At 42.4% G+C, this 16,027-nt stretch overlaps 1 protein-coding gene across 18 annotated transcripts in view; it reads right to left on the bottom strand.

Moving 5' to 3' along the window:
• DMD (dystrophin) overlaps positions 1 to 16,027 on the bottom strand; it is a 1,311,735-nt gene that overhangs the window by 311,991 nt on the left and 983,717 nt on the right. For all 18 annotated transcript variants that reach the window (XM_077342956.1, XM_077342959.1, XM_077342965.1 and 15 more), the window contains one exon: positions 6,753 to 6,870. In XM_077342956.1, the coding sequence (XP_077199071.1) occupies positions 6,753 to 6,870 (118 nt within the window). The remainder of the gene's footprint in view (positions 1 to 6,752; positions 6,871 to 16,027) is intronic.

The following is a 16,027-nucleotide window of genomic DNA, read 5'->3' as shown; positions in this document are numbered from 1 at the left end:
TGGAGACTTTTGGTGGAGGGCATGAAATTGGGGTCATTGTGGGTATCCATGTAGTTGTTAATTCCTGCATTGTGCAGGTGGTTGGACTAGATGACCCTGTAGGTCTCTTCCAATTCTATGATTCTATTATTCTAAGGCAGATTCTGCTTCATCTCCAGTAGGGAATTTGGGTAAGTTGTGCTTTGAGAACTGATCAAACACGTAGTAGAACCTGAGATGCTGAAAAAGTTCCAGTGAGTCAAGAAAGAGCATTATACAATGTTAAGAAGTATCTCCTCCTCAAACCCCACACTTCACAGACTTGACCCCAAAATATCCATTAATTTCACAAACTGGAGTTGGCAACTCTACAAATGAACTGAGCATAGAGCCTTTGGGGAAAAGTAATTGATTAAAAAATGTCTTTGCTTCTTATGGTATATGTTATGATGTTATAACAAAGTAAATGTCACTATATCCAATTTTCCAATATCATAATCTAGAATTTCTCCATATCCTCCTAGATCTCACAGTTCCCATACAAAGTTATCATACAGTGAGTACAAGAATTTTAAGATTTGGGAGCAAAAATGTACATATAGGCAATACTGTACTGTATTGTATATTATCCATCATTATTTCATCTATCTTCCTAGATACCATTGTAATAAATGTAGTGGGAAACATTTGTGTAGATTAAGAAAAACAATCTACAAATCTAAATTATAATTTAATTTAGAAAAATATAGTAACTTCTCTCTAAAAATAGTCATTCTCATATAGTTATCATATAATTTCAATAAACTTCCAATGCAGATACATTATTGTTACCGAATGCTGCTTGAAAATTTATGCATGACAAAGAAAAATAGGTAAACCTAATAGGGTATGAAGCATCTGAGGCATCAAAAGATCAAATGCTTTGGAAGTATTTCATTAAACTGAGAGACAGAGTCACAACTTTATGGATTTTCAATTATAAGCAAAATATTCTCATTAATATCTTCTGTGCGTTTTGATAATGCCATATTACTTCCATATGAATCATATGTATTAAGAAATAAACTCTGTTATTACACTGTTAAAAATCTGTAATATTTTTTTCTATAACAGTGTATTGAACTGTAGACCCACTATATGAGGCTCTAAGAAATGCATGATTAATCGCCCTGTTTTCTTTTAAGTGAAATACAATGGCGTGGGGAAGGGGCTTATCGAATGCTGACAGAAGGAGATGGTACTTAATCATTTTCCCTGGGGCATATTTTCCAATCAAAATTGGCACCAGCTGTTTTCCCACCTGTGGGGGGGGGGAATATGAAATTTCCCCCTCTGGCTGGGAAAGCAAATTGGGGGCAATTTGATCTGAAAAACAATGTGAGGAAAATGATAAAGTACCCCTTGCTCCATACACTGATCACATCCACACTCACATAGTCACACACTCACTTGGGTGCATTGCAACTTAAAAAACCAAAGCCACCAGGAAACTGATTATATATTCTACAGCAATTAATCTAGTTGGGATTATATCCACCTGAATAAATTAGAGGACATGTTCTGGTCCTTATTCCACACAAATAAGTATCTTAAAACATCAAGGCTTCAGCATACCAAGTAAAGAATTCATGAAGCACAATACCAGAGTAGCTTTTTGTCAGGAACATAAAGTTGAAAAAATCTGCTAAACAAGATCTGACCTAACCAACTAGTAAAACCACAGGTTGAAACCAGATATATTATCAAAGAAGAATGCATAATGATTATTCCTATAGTCAAAAGAAATGAAAAGCCTCAGTAGATAACTGATGAAACTCTTAGGGGCTTTCCGCACCGGGATTCTTGTAGCAAATTGTTTGCTGAAGGAAAAATCGCCATTTAAAATAGTGGAATTCGTCATTATGCATACCTGACTTTGTATTGGAATCCAGTTGCGTTTCCATCGTTTCCCACAAGCTTCCGGTCTCAGCAAAAATCGCTAGAAAGGAAGCGCTATTGCCAAGCCCTGGCCGTCAAGCAGCCAATGGGCAGCCGTTAGCATGCTCCCAAACAGCCCCTTTCCCTTTAAGAAAGGTTTTTTTTTTAAACACACCCATTGCAACGAATATGTGTTGATTCGTTGCAATGGAGAGACCCATCCAGCTGGCAGGTATGTTTGAGCTGTCGTTTCATCGTTGCCACGCTCCCCCCGAGTGAAAAAAAAAATCCCCCCCCCTCACGGGTCCAATTTTCGGCCGAAAACAGTGTAAAAAATAAAGGGAAAATACATCAGCAAACGGGCTTCTCTGTTGTTTGTGCTTAGTGACTGTAAAGAGACTGTAAAGAGCTTTGGGGAGGGACTGCAGCCGGGGAAGCCTCACTGGGTAAACGAAGGCTTGCCGGTGATTTGATCTCCGCTTGCTTGGAGAAAAAAAAATGGTGATCGCTTCGCCGGAAGATCAGAGGAGAGAGCCAGGGGGAGGGACTTTGTAGAAACCACAACAATGGTAACGCACAGAACGTTCCCGCTAGTGTTGCAGATTGGTTGCAGGAGTGTAGCGCTTTCCGGAGGGTGAATCCACTTTTGGGGATTTCCCTGAAAGCGCTACAAGGAAGCGCTTTTTGCGGATCGGTTTCAGGTGTGTGGCAGATTGTCAACGACGTTGTGCATAATGGCAAAACTGTAGTGCTTTCAATTGGCAACCATTGTGCGATTTTGAAGGAGTGCGGAAAGCCCCTTAAAATTGCTAAAGACAGACAAAAAGCATAAGTAAATGGTAACAGAAAAAGAATTAAACACCTTACAACAAAAACTTACAACAAATCTGTTAGCATATATGGAATGAAAAATGCCAGATGTCCAAGCTGGATTCAGAAAAGGAGGAGGCACTAGAAATCATATTGCAAATTTATGTCAATCCCTGGAACATATTAGAGAATTTAAGAAGAAAATCAGTTTGTATTTCACAGACTACAGCAAAGCTTTTGACTATACAGATAATGAAATGCTGTGATCTGTTTTAAACAAAACGGGTGTGCTACAACTTCTGACTGTTTTTATGCACAATTGGCAAGGGGATACAGTTAGGACAGAATATGGAGAAACAAAACTGGCAAAGGTGTCAAACAAGGATGTATTTTATTTATCTCTTCAATTTTAAAGCAGAACCTTTCACAAGGAAAACTGGATTAGATTTAGATGACAGTGGAGTGAAAATTGATGGGAGAAATATTAATAATTCTAGATATACAGGTGATACCACATTACTGGCAGAAGATAATGAACTGCTGATGAAGGTAGAAGCAGAAAGAGCCATAGCAGGATTACAGCTGAACATTAAGATAAAAGTTATGATTACTGGGGAATTACAGAACTTTTAAGGTTGGCTACTGTTGAGTCATAGGATCACCAAGTGTCAGACTTGACAAAATGGCTAACATCATCATCACAGTTGACAATGAAGAATTTGTTAAAAGATTTTCTATTCTTTGCTTCCCTTATCAACCAAAAGAGATGCTACATATAAGAGATTAGAGGGAGACTGTGACTGGAAAACACAGGCAGGAGGATTTAGAAAAGATTCTTAAGTATGAGGATGTGTCACTGGCAACAAACATCAAGATGGATGTGTGTGAAACTTGGACAATGAAGAAAGCTTACAAGAAAAAAAAATTAAATCATTTAAAATGAGATGTTGAAGGAAAGTTTTACATACCAAAAAGAGAAAATCTCCCCAGAAGAGAAAATCTTAAGACTATCATACTTTGGTCATATTATGAGAAAACAAGTTACTGGAAAAGACAGTGCTAGGAACATGCAAGGAAAAGAGGAAGACCTAATATGAGGTGGATTAACTTAATCAAGGAAACCACAGCCCTCAGTTTGAAAGACCAGAGCAAGGCTGTTAATGATAGGATGTTTTGGAGGTCATAGTGTCTCCATAGGTTGAAAGTGGCTTGGTGGCACCTGATATGCGCACATAATTTTTTGATTTTAACATTATCATAATATATGGTTTTATATGTGTATGGCTTTTGTAAGCAGACTTAAGCCTATTTTTTCAGGAGGAAAGCCCGTAAATAAATATTTTAAATAAAGAAAGAGATAGGACATTGTGTCAGGGCCTCATGAACAACCTAATCTGACTGGTCACATGGCACCTTGCCTAAATTCAACAGAGACAAACTCCTTTTCTGGTATTTGTTTTGGCATGTATTAGTTTACCTTCAATCTCTCAGCAATTCTATGTGAAAAAAATTAACTTAGTGCCGAAACCATTAGTCTGCACCACACCACACCACTAAACAAAGCCTGAAACTCTCTTCCAAACAGGATTGTTAGGCCATAGTAGACAACCCCTTGGAGGGAACAGTGGAAGGGTCTTTCACAACAGCATTGCCTTGGAATGCTCATGTTATTTTTGGTAAAAACAAACAAACAGAAGTGACATGGCATATGCTAAGTATTTTGCAAAACCTATATGGCACACATTCTCACCCACCCACATTCCTTCCTGCCCACTGGCACCAGCAGGTAATGAAGTGAGAGGCTGGGCATCCCCACCACCAAAGGAAGAATCATTGTAGGAATTTCTGTACTATCTTAAGGTAGGATATTGCCATTATCAGCCTGAGGCAGAAGCTGGTTTCTAAACAAGACATTTTGTAATACTAAAAAAAACAACAACACACAACTAACGAGGTACAAGCAACAGCCATCTGCATAAAGTAAAATTTAACTATATTAGCTAATATAATCTGCAAGAATAAACTATAAATGAGATTAAAAATGTAGAAGGACAAATTTTGAAAGAAGAGATGATCAACTGATGTTAACAGTTGTTAACTCAACCACTAGGCAATCAGTAGGCCACCAAAGGTGTTATAAGCCTCCATTATTTTAGTTTTCTTCAGCAGTTCCCTTGTACTTTGAAACCTAACTCAGCCTTTGTTTTTATAGTAATGTAACATCGTTGCAGAGCCTATTATGCACAAGTGGCCTACATGCAAAGCACTGATAGCTCCACTTTTAATGGTTAGAGGAACTACTGTTTGTATTGCAGCACAGAAAGCAAATTTAAAGGATCAGGATGCTCAAGGAACTGACCTAGGTACACATAAAGGTGGGGACAAACATAAACAAATGAAAGAAGACATGGAAAACTAAATAGATATATGAAATAATCAGAAGGAAACATATCGTTTATTATTTTTGATTCATAATTTGGTGGAATGGAGAAGCTAAAAAGAATAACAATGACCGATTATGCATGGGCCGGAACACCTGCGCCGGCAGTGGCAGGGCATTGGGGGAAATTCCCAAATATGCATGACGCCGCCGCCAGCCAGGGCCCGGCCCAGCCCAGGCCCTTGGAAGACCCGCGTTAATGGAACGCGGGTTCTTCTGGAGTCCTGGGACTCACGAGGGCGCAGGCAGGAGCCAGCCCAACTGAGCCCCGTGCATAATTGGAGGAGCCGGGCTTTTGGCCCAGCTCCTCCCCCGACCTATGGCATCCCTGCAGGAATGCCTTTCGCACCTGCTGGCTCCGCGGAGCCAACAATGGTGACCCCCCACCTCTGCCATGGTAGGAGAGCAGCATGCTGCTCCCCACCATCCTGCACCAGGGCACCCTGCCCCCTGATCCCCCCCAGCCACTGCCGCAGCTTACCTGAACTCCCGGCCCCGCGTTTTGTGTGCACGGGGCCATTGTGCCATGGCAGCCAGCTTGCGCCCGTGATGCCCTGCCCCCGTGGGTACTCAGGGGACCGCGGGGCTTTTTACCCAGGCGCACTGGAACAGCAGCAGCCCGGTGTGGCTGCCGCTGTGCATAATTGGTCAATAAGAATAATGCAGCATTGTAATATAAAGTAAGGAATGTTCTTTGTTCTTTAATCTTTTGTTTTCTTTTTTTTGTTCTTTTTCTGTAATTTGTGTTAAAAGACAAGATTTAAATTTTAAAAAAGGAATCAAAGAAAAACATGTTCCTGGGCTTCTATTGAAAATAGCTTTATGTGTATTGCTTCAAAAGCTTTATTTTCTTAAATAGTCTTCTTTGTTTTCTTAAATAGTTAACCAAGCTTTATGTATTATAGTATACAAAAAAATCCATATGTCGCACCAAAGTCTACTTGCTATATTTTAGTAACAAAGTCAGTGCTTTAAAACACATGAGTTGATAAATATATACTTTACAATTCACATTGTAAGACCCATTTAAACCGAGATTTAAACCCACAGCAGCATGCCCCACCGCTTTCTGAGTATGCATGAGAATGGAATCCCACAGCACATGCACACTGCTGGGGCTAGACAAGCCCTTTGAGCCAGCGGCAGTGGGGGGGGGGAGCAGGGGGGATGTGGGCCCCACCACACAATGGCAGGGGAGTGTCATGAGGCTAACCCTCCATCATGGGGGTGGGAGACTGCTCCATTTGGCTCTGCGGTGCTGCAAACCTGTCCAGAACAGTCTGTGTCCCTACAGGGCCACGGTATGGGCGGGGGTGGCCCAGCAGTGCCAGCCTAGAAGGGCCATGGATGGCGACCATGGCAACACAGCTTTATGTGCTGGGCCATGGCTGGGAGGCGGCCAGGATGGCGGCAACATCATGCATGATTGGGTATTGGCCCCATTGCTTTGTCGCCACCAGCCTGAACTTTCCATCCTGTGCATAATTGGTCTATGTGAACCTAACTCTGTACCAGATTATAGTTTAAGGGTGTTTCATATATTATAAAAGATGTTTCAATATTCTTACAGGCTCAAATGATTGGGCACAGAAAATTCACTACTTACTTCGATCAGTAATGACTGTTCGAGCTTCCTGATCACTTGTTTTATTTTTCAGATTCTGTGCTGCTGTTATTAATTCCTCCAGTTGTGGCCGCCTTTGTTCCAAGTCCTGTAGTGTTGCCTAAAGGTATAAATGTGATTTGTATATATCAGTTTCTTCAAATATATGTGCATTACCAGTTTCAATGTACTAGGCATTATTTTCAACAATATTTTCCTGTATGCTGTGGGAGAAAATGGCACATCAAGTTTATATAACCACACAACTCTAAACTCAGAACTGTCCCAACAATTTCAAGGAGTGAGTGATGTAATAGGCCACATGCATTAGGACTGCAGTGAATAACCAAGATTTGTATTTGGAAGAGTACAAAGTTTTAGATACTAACTCTGACCATGTATCATGGATCTTTAAACACAACAAAGCAAAAATACAATTTGTATCTGAAGAGGGGTATATACACATGAAAGCTTATATACATTGAATAAAATGTTATTGATCTTAAAGGTGCCACTGGATCCCAACTTATTTAAGGAAAATGTGATTGTTTGTGTAAGATAGTGTAGAATTAAGCTCAGTGTCAAAAACCTAGAGAGCAGTCCTAAATCAGACCCGCAAAAACAAACCCACGGGAGTTCCAGGCATTGGGAAAACCTAAGGCAGTCTTTATTAGAGCAAGGAAGCTTCTACAGGTAGATAGCATCACAAATAGATATTGTCAAAGACAAGGAAAATAGGAAAACCCAGACATAGATACTCTCCACTTCTTCACATCATTACTATAAACTTGGTTCAGAATATTTCCATGAAAAAAGAAAAAAGAGAAGAGCAAGATCAACTGACATTTTGCATACTGGGATAGTATTGTGGTGACTGTCTTATGTGTAACTTAGCTCACACTACATGAAAAATAGTAACAGCTGTGGACAAAGGAGCACAAATGTAATAAAGTCACCAATCAAATGCATAGCAGGTGCAATGAGTTTCTCATATATTATTTTCATAAAATGGTCGATTCCAGTAAAATAGCTCTCAAAGCATTTTGCAACATAAATTTTTACAATTCCATAAACCCATATAAATTATTACAAAGTAAACCATACTAAAACAACAAAGCAAGAAACCGAGTACACTTATATTTAATTATGGCATTTTCCATCTGCTCAGCTGTGCTACAGGTCTGACGGCATGGATATGGCTTTAGACACTATCACTATGCCAAATTGCAGAAACCACAGTTTGCTAGTTTGTTTAAAACCATGTTTTTTATTCTCAGTAACATGGACTGCAAATCAAATTAGATATAAACCTATGTGAATTGGGTTTTAAACCTGGTCAACTGGGTTTTAAAACTACCAGAACAAGGATTTTCTTTCAACAGACTGTTCTCTCCAATCAGTCCCATTATGCATGGCTGCCGAAACAGCGATTTCGGGTCACATGGGAAACACAGAGGGGGAAGACGCGAAGCACACCGGTTATGCATGGGACGGGGCGCGACGGCAACAAAACCCAGAGTAACCGATTATGCACGCAGTGATCCTGGCGCCGCTTCTGGTTGCGCCCCGGTCACCCGGAAGCTGCGCTTTCTTCCGCGTTTCGCTAACGCGGCTTTTCGGCGGCATGCACCGAAGCTGCAGCCGGTTGCAGCCGCCTCTGTACGTTATCGGTGATTTTAGTCGCCGCCATTCCACCTCGAATGTGTGTTATTCCCCCTGTGCATAATGGGTCTCAATGGTGAAGGATGGAGGACTCTTGTTGGACAAACATCAAATGGTAGAAGGCTGCAGTGAAAACAGGGAATTGTGTAAAATTCCCCTTCCGTTTCTGTAGTAGTGGACAGCTTGTCTGATTCTTCTACTTTCTCTAATCCCATTTCCCTGAGTCTCACTCAAACCTCTTTTGGACTACTCTTGTTGTAGGATATTTGCCATGCTGCTTTTAATACAATAATTTAATATATGCATATGCCTAGTACAACTCACTATATTGGTCACAAAACCTTATGAAGGAATAAAATCAAGTTAAAAGTGCCACTAGATTCCAGAAAATGTTGAGATAAGTTATTCTAAGTATATTTGAAATAAATTTATCGCTACTGTTAATGACAATTTTCCTGTCATTAATGCTGTGATACTATGCCACTATAAAGAAAAATTACAAGACAAGTAAATACTATACTAGTTAAGGTATTACTATAATTAACTAATGTTTCTGTATTTATAAGATTATGTTTAGTGGTCAGCTATTTCCCGGTTTTCTAGAATCAGAAATATAGAAGATCTGAACAGAACTTAGCAAACTAAGTCCATGAAATATGGCTACTGAATCTATGCATTATAGATGCCAATTTTTAAAATGTAAAGATAATTAGTTAATTAGAATTATTAGCCAGTATTAGAATTAGTTGCTACTCAGGAAAATTCTAACACTGTGCTGAGTTACTCTTGGCCCGTCCACTTAAAGTTGACCTTCTTTTCTTTTTTGTCCCCCTTATTTTTTTTCTTTTCTTTTTTTCCCCTAAATTTACATTTATTTACATTTATAATCTGCCTTTCTCACTCAAAGTAGTTTACATACAGTCAATACAATTGACAGGATAGGACTTTCAATGAACAATTGAATAGGATTAGGGTTGAATTGAAGTAAAGCAGTTGAAGTCTGCACATGAACAATTAAATGATGCAAAAAATGACATAGGATCCAAATTTCTGTAAGCTAAACACAGCAGTATAGATCACAATCCCTAATAATTTATCCAAGACCATTTCTGCAGTATAGTAACCCCTTGCATTGGTGTTCTTGATGATTCAAGTAAAAAGGTTTCTGCCCAAAATTTGATCTCAGATTAAACTAATTTCACCCCCATTACCTTGCACTTAGTGAATCTTTCCTTACAGTGATTTTTAATTGTTTTTCCTGTGGCCCTTGACTCACAGTTTCCTAATGAAGAATTCATAAATTCAGATTTGTTTTCTGAACCTGTCTCTATTTTGTGTCATCATTTTCATGTCATTTTCCTGTGTTTACCTCACCTACTGTCCTCACTCCCCCTCGAATGCTGTTCCTGAGACACCCGCTTCTGCAGTTGATTGGGTGGAGGATGTAAGTCAGGCTTTCCCTAAAGCTTTTTTCCTCCAAAGCAAGTGCATTCCTATGTTGCTGTATTAAAACATGCACATGCGCATTTCCAGTTCATGCTGTTTGCAAAAGGCAATTGTTTTCCCCAAAGGTTCTAAATCTAGTTTTGTTGCAGCCTCTGATGCTAATAACTCTAGACAGATCAAACACTTGATTTCTCAGGGATCTAACAAACTGCTGGTTGTGGTAGGGGAAAGAGGGTGATCAGTTCCGCTTGAAAATGCAGCTCTGTTGATCGGTTGGTAAAAAACATCAGTCTTTCCACATTACAAAGCAAACTTTTCTTCTGCCTATATAATTACGTTGCTACATAAGTATGTTATTACCTTGCTATTTAAAAACAATGACAACACACAAGAAACTCCAGTTCATGCACTTTGCAAAAGGCAAATTTTCTTCTGAAGGTTCTAAATGCAGTGTTTCTACAGCCTCTGGCAAAAGCTCAAGACAGATAAAACACTTGTGCATTTTGTGGAAGAACGCCCGCGAAAGCAAGTCACACATAATTCCATGGCGATTAACTTTTGAGTAAAGGAATCCAAAGGAATCTGCTTGGGGAGAGAGTTTAGATGAGACGGGAAGAAGAGGGCGACAGGAGTGGGAGATACATTGCAACACATTTGATATAACAAAACAGCTCACTTTGCAAAGCAGCTGCTTTGCTTAGGGAGAGACTGCATCTGGGAAAGAAAGAAGGGTGTGACCAGACAAAGGGATTGGATCAAGGCAGGTAGGATGTGAGAGACTTTCTCCCACCAGAATCCTCAGCAGCAGTACTCTTTACTGATAATATTGACCAACTAGAAAATAAGCCCACTGCAGGCAAAATGCAGCGGGCGCTAGCAGGGCTGTGCGGTGGGGCTGTGGAAGTCCTGGATCGTTTGGGAGGGGTGGGACCTCGCGGCCTACCTGGTGTCTTTGGGGGGGGCGCGGCGGGAAAGCTGGAGGGCAGGAGGAAGTGGACTTGCGTAGTATTGACTTCCGTAGGATTCTCGAGCTGCGGCTGGGAAGCTGGCTGGGCACTCAGGCTGTGGCCGGTGAGCGGCGGCGCGGGCGGCGCTTGGGTGGCAGGCGTGATCGGCTGCATGTGGTGCCGGTGGACGTGGCCAGCTTGGGCTGCTTGGTGGAGTGGGCCGCCGGCCCCAAAGCTTCCTCCACCGGCCGCAGCTGGTGGTGTGTTCCGGTGGGCGATGAATTATGGGCGGCAGTGGGGCGTCCTGCGCGTGCGCGGCAGGCGGAAGCAGCCTCAGCCGGCGTCACGGGAGCTGGGCGGCTGGCGCTCCGTGTTGGGTTGCGTAAGTGCGGGCGGCGGCCCCGAAGCATCCCCCGCCGGCTGCTGCTGGCTGGCTGGGCTGGGGGGCGATATGTTGTTAGCGGCAGCGAGGACCTGCGGCCTTGAAAGGCTTGCAGGTAATGGCGGCGGGCAGACGGCTGTTTCAGAGCACAGAGGGGGCGGATCGGAGAGGATCGGGCGGAGAGGATCGGGCAGACGGCCGTCCCTGTGGCTTCCGACGCAGCTTGTCTCCCCGCCTGTTTGCCTCCTGTCGCCGCAGCGGCGGCGGCTCCAGCAGTGGGCGGGCAAGGAGCGACGGCCCGGTGGCTCCCAGCGGCTTCCTTCGCTGGCCGTCCCGACTGGTAGCGCGAGACCTCTCCGCCTCAAAGTGGCCAGGCGGAGCGGCAGACAGCCTGCCAGCCAGCCAGCCAGCCAGCCAGCCGGCGCCGCACGTGGGCCAAGAGCGTTGCGAGGGAGGAAAGGAGGGAGGGCTCCGCGCTTCCCTTTTGCAGGCAGCACGGGATGGCGCTGTGGCTCGGCGGGGGTCCCGGGCTCGCTCGGTTGGCGGGCTGAGACGGCGAGAGGCGCTTTGCGCCTCTTGCTGCGGCAGGCCGGCAGGCAGGGAACCCCCGGCAGCCGCGCTCTGCGTGGCTGCCGGGGACTCCCTTGCGGGCAGCCGGACGCATCGGAGGCGCTTCGCGCCTCCGACGTGCCAGGCCACCGGCAAAGGGAGTAAGTGCAAAGGGAGCAAGTGCGAGCCGCGCTGCGCGCGGCTCGCACTTGCTGGGGCCGGGAATCGGAGGGACCAATCGGCAGGCGCTGCGCGCCTGCCAATTGGTCCCTCCGATTGTCTGTTTAGAGGAAGGGTCCAATTCGGACCCTTCCTCATCACGGACACATCCCGCCCTAGAACCCCTTAGCCTTTTATTTAGTCCGTGGCGCCCGCGGCGCCACGGGCGGTTTAAAGATGTGGGCATGGTGCAGAGTGGCGCGGGGTGGCTCGGCCCCCCCATGGTGCGGGCTACCTTGGCCCGTGTGGAGTGTTTTTGCGAGGCGGCGGCACGGCGAGGAGGCGAGGCAACGGCATTGCGGCAAGGCAGCGACCTGGCCAGGTGGAGGCGAGGCAAGTCATGGCGGAAAGCGGGCGGCTGCGGGCAAGGAGGAAGGGTGGCGGATTGGGAGGCGCTTTGCGCCTCCCGATTAGTCAGTCCGGGGGAAGGGGCCTATGGGCACCCTTCATCATCACGGACAGGGCCCACCTTTGGTGCCCTTAATGAATTATTTTATCCACTCCGTTAGGAGCGGTTAAAGATAATCTTATGCAAGATAAAGAAGCATAGCCAAAGTTAGTATTAAGACACATGGCGTAAACAGGTAGAATGATAGAATCATAGAATCATAGAGTTGGAAGGGGCCATACAAGCCATCTAGTCCAACCCCCTGCTCAATGCAGGATCAGCCCAAAGCATCCTAAAGCATCCAAGAAAAGTGTGTATCCAACCTTTGCTTGAAGACTGCCAGTGAGGGGGAACTCACCACCTCCTTAGGCAGCCTATTCTATATCAGTAATGATGTTACTTTGTCAACAATCCTATTTCCAGTTAATTTCAAGAGGTTTGTTTGCACATGAATGTGTATCATTTTGTTATTTAAATCTTAATAGCTTGCAACAGAATGTGTGAACTTGATGCCAGCAAAAAGCAATGGGTTGGATCCAGAAATGTATGAGTGTAAAGGAAAATACACTTAGTGGAATTTACTTGTACCAGCAGTAGCAGAATTGCTATAGCAATATGTGGCACAATTTTTAACAAAACACCAATTTGAATATGGAGCAATGGATTGTTCACTTTGTAATGTATGATCTGTGATGACTCATTAATACATGACAGCGGGGTTGGCTTCACCGTAAGCCAAGATGAAGCACAGAGAGGCAGTATAGTATGTGGCTCTTCCAGAACATTAGTGTACTTCCCCCTCCCCTCTCCCTGCAAAGCTTGGCATCTCAGACAGACAGCTGTAGGGTGAGATGCTTCTGCTGTAAAAAAAACCATGCAGTCCACATGCAACAAATCTACCTTTCCTACTATAGCACTGTGTTTGCTAGCCCAGCTTCCTTGTATAATGCTTGGATTGCTGCTGTTATGCTCAATCAGGCAGCAAAGGAGAATCAGAAAGGGGCCAACAGTGTTCAAAACAAGTGATCACTCAACAGCCACATGAGGAGGCATATAGTAGAGAAGAAGATGCTTTAATACACTTCCATTTATAAAACATCCCTGAATTATACGAGACACTTGCAGTTTCATGCCTGGTATTCCACGCTGTCTTTTGTTTAAGTCAGTTTATGTGACATAAACCTGGATAGCATGAGCAGAGGAGAACTCCAAGCTTTCTCTACCAGGTTTTCTTGAGCTAAAGTATGACCTGTTTCTTCTCCCTCAGAGGCAAGGTTTTTAATCCATTTTTCTTTTCCTCTTTTGACTGAGATGTCCTAGTAATATATTTTCTTCTGGCTGTCCCACCCTGTTACAATACAATATTTTGGCTATTGGCTTACCCCAGGAATCTGAGAGAAGGATTAGGTGCCTACTTTAACTAAAACAACTTAAATGGCACTCAAATTATTTTGAAATTCAAAAAATAACAAAATATTTTATTTAACATTGAGGGGAAACGTCAGGTGAAATCAGGGTTGAAATTTCTGAAGTAAAACTGGTACATGCACAGACTTTAGTTGTTATGTTTCAGGTTACTGAATGTTTCTTAAGTTTTTCACAGACAGTTTCCACACTGGGAACTTTGCTGCTTTGGCTCCCATGTGCGTTATTCCCCAAATTTGGGGCAGATGAGCCAAATAATTCTTTGTACAGGAGCAGGAAGAGGCAGGGCAACCTGCCCCAGCTCAAACTCCAGCCTGCAGCCTGGCACAGAGAAACAATGACACAATGACTTAAATCTTTATACTGAGAGGCTTTTGTTCTAGTGTTTTCCCCAAATACTTCAGTATACTTTTTAAAAGTATTCTCTAACTCTTTTACTTTCCAGAAGGCTGGTACACTCTTGACAGTACCTAAACCTCTTCTCTTGAAACACAAAAACCCATTTTCAGTTTTTAACTGACTTAAGGTCTCTAAAGGCAGTTTATAACCACACCAACACAAGGGATCTCTGCAGTATTCAGAGATATATATCAAAAAGGTTATTTTCCTCTATATGTTGTAGCTACATTTATTTTCTGTTTAGTATATATTTAGTATATATATTTAATTTAGTATATTTAAAAGTGCATTTAAAAATGATATTCTGTAGACCTGTTTAATGTCATTGTTATTTTTTAAAATTAATACTGAAAATGAACAGCACGATTAGGAATCAAACAAGAAATAGAAATAATAGCCCTTTTCAGTGAACACCAGTATTTTAAAGACAAAAACCATACAACCAACTGTTCCAACTTCCTTATATATATTTTAAAGAGAGACCCAGATGCTGATAATGTAAGCACAGGGCTATGGTGCACAGGTTACTTTATGTTCTTTCCTTGATGCTTATCCAGTCACAGTCATCCTCAGACCTGCATTCCACACTGACAGGAGAAATCATGTGGGATCCCACATATTTTCTCATGAGTGACACAGATGAGAAAAGGGCAATTCCAAATTTTTGCTTCTAATTTTAGCTTCCTATAACTGCTTTTTATTCCCACAACCTCCTGCAAAATAAACAAACAAAAATACTTAAATGAGAAGTGCCTTGTATATATGTCAGACCATGGTTCTGTTCATCTATGCAATACCTGCTATCTACACTATTTGGCAGAGATGGATTGGGAGGCAAAAATGGCATACTTATTAGGGTGGTCACAGTTTAGTAATCTGGGTTTAACTGCTTAGGGTGGACACTTCTTGCCCTTTAGGTCCTGTTGCCTACTGCCACTCTGGAGGCCAGAAAGAGAAAAGTAAAGTAAAACCAAATGCTGTCAGCAGGACATGGTGTTACTTCATTTCTGAGAAAAACCCATAGGAATGCTGGCACTTCATAGACTGATATGGTATCACATCCAGGTCTTCTGAAGATGCCTCCCATGTCCCTGTCCTCCCCAACTCCTGTTGGTTGATATAGAAGCCTAGAAAACATAGTGTGGAGGTTTGCATGGAAGGGAGTCTTGGAGAGCACTTTCCTTATGTGGCAATACCATATCCTCCATCCCATTCCTTTTGGATGGCCATTTTTCTTCTCCTTGTATCTGTTTATTTGCAAATGTGTCTTATTCATTTGAGACCAGTTCCTAGAACCATGATTTGTTATTTTCAAAAGCTGATAATTCCAATTAGTTCCATAGTTGTTTGGCATGGTTGATTTTCTTTTGTTTAAGTAAATTTCTATACTGAGATCAAAGTTGGAGAAGGTGGTCATCACCACACATCATTATCACGTCACACCTGTTCATACAAGAGATTAAGATTCTTTTAAGTGCTTTGCACTCTTGGTCAAACTAACACTTATTTACATAAGGTCTATTATTAATAAGCATTGGCTTAAGGCAATTGACTATGTCTTCATAACATTTAATAATCTTATTAGTAGAATAGTTAACCGCTGAAACTCCATATCAGAATATTTAAAGGTTTAATTTGCTATTAAGTTGTTCTGACCATTTAAGTTTTCTTAACCCTGGAACAGCATCATCTGATATAAGTCTCAATAGAATATTAGCTCTAATATTCAACAATAGTCTCAATGGACAATGGTCACTCCAAAGACAATTACCAACCTTAACATTAGATACTAAATTCAATAGACCAAGCGATATTGCAATACAAAGTTAAACACCTTTATTGGCATAGTCATAGTAAAACA

This window comes from Paroedura picta, chromosome 6 (genome assembly GCF_049243985.1).
Source record: "Paroedura picta isolate Pp20150507F chromosome 6, Ppicta_v3.0, whole genome shotgun sequence".
Lineage (NCBI taxonomy): Eukaryota > Metazoa > Chordata > Lepidosauria > Squamata > Gekkonidae > Paroedura > Paroedura picta.
This window is presented reverse-complemented; position numbering and strand designations above follow the sequence as displayed.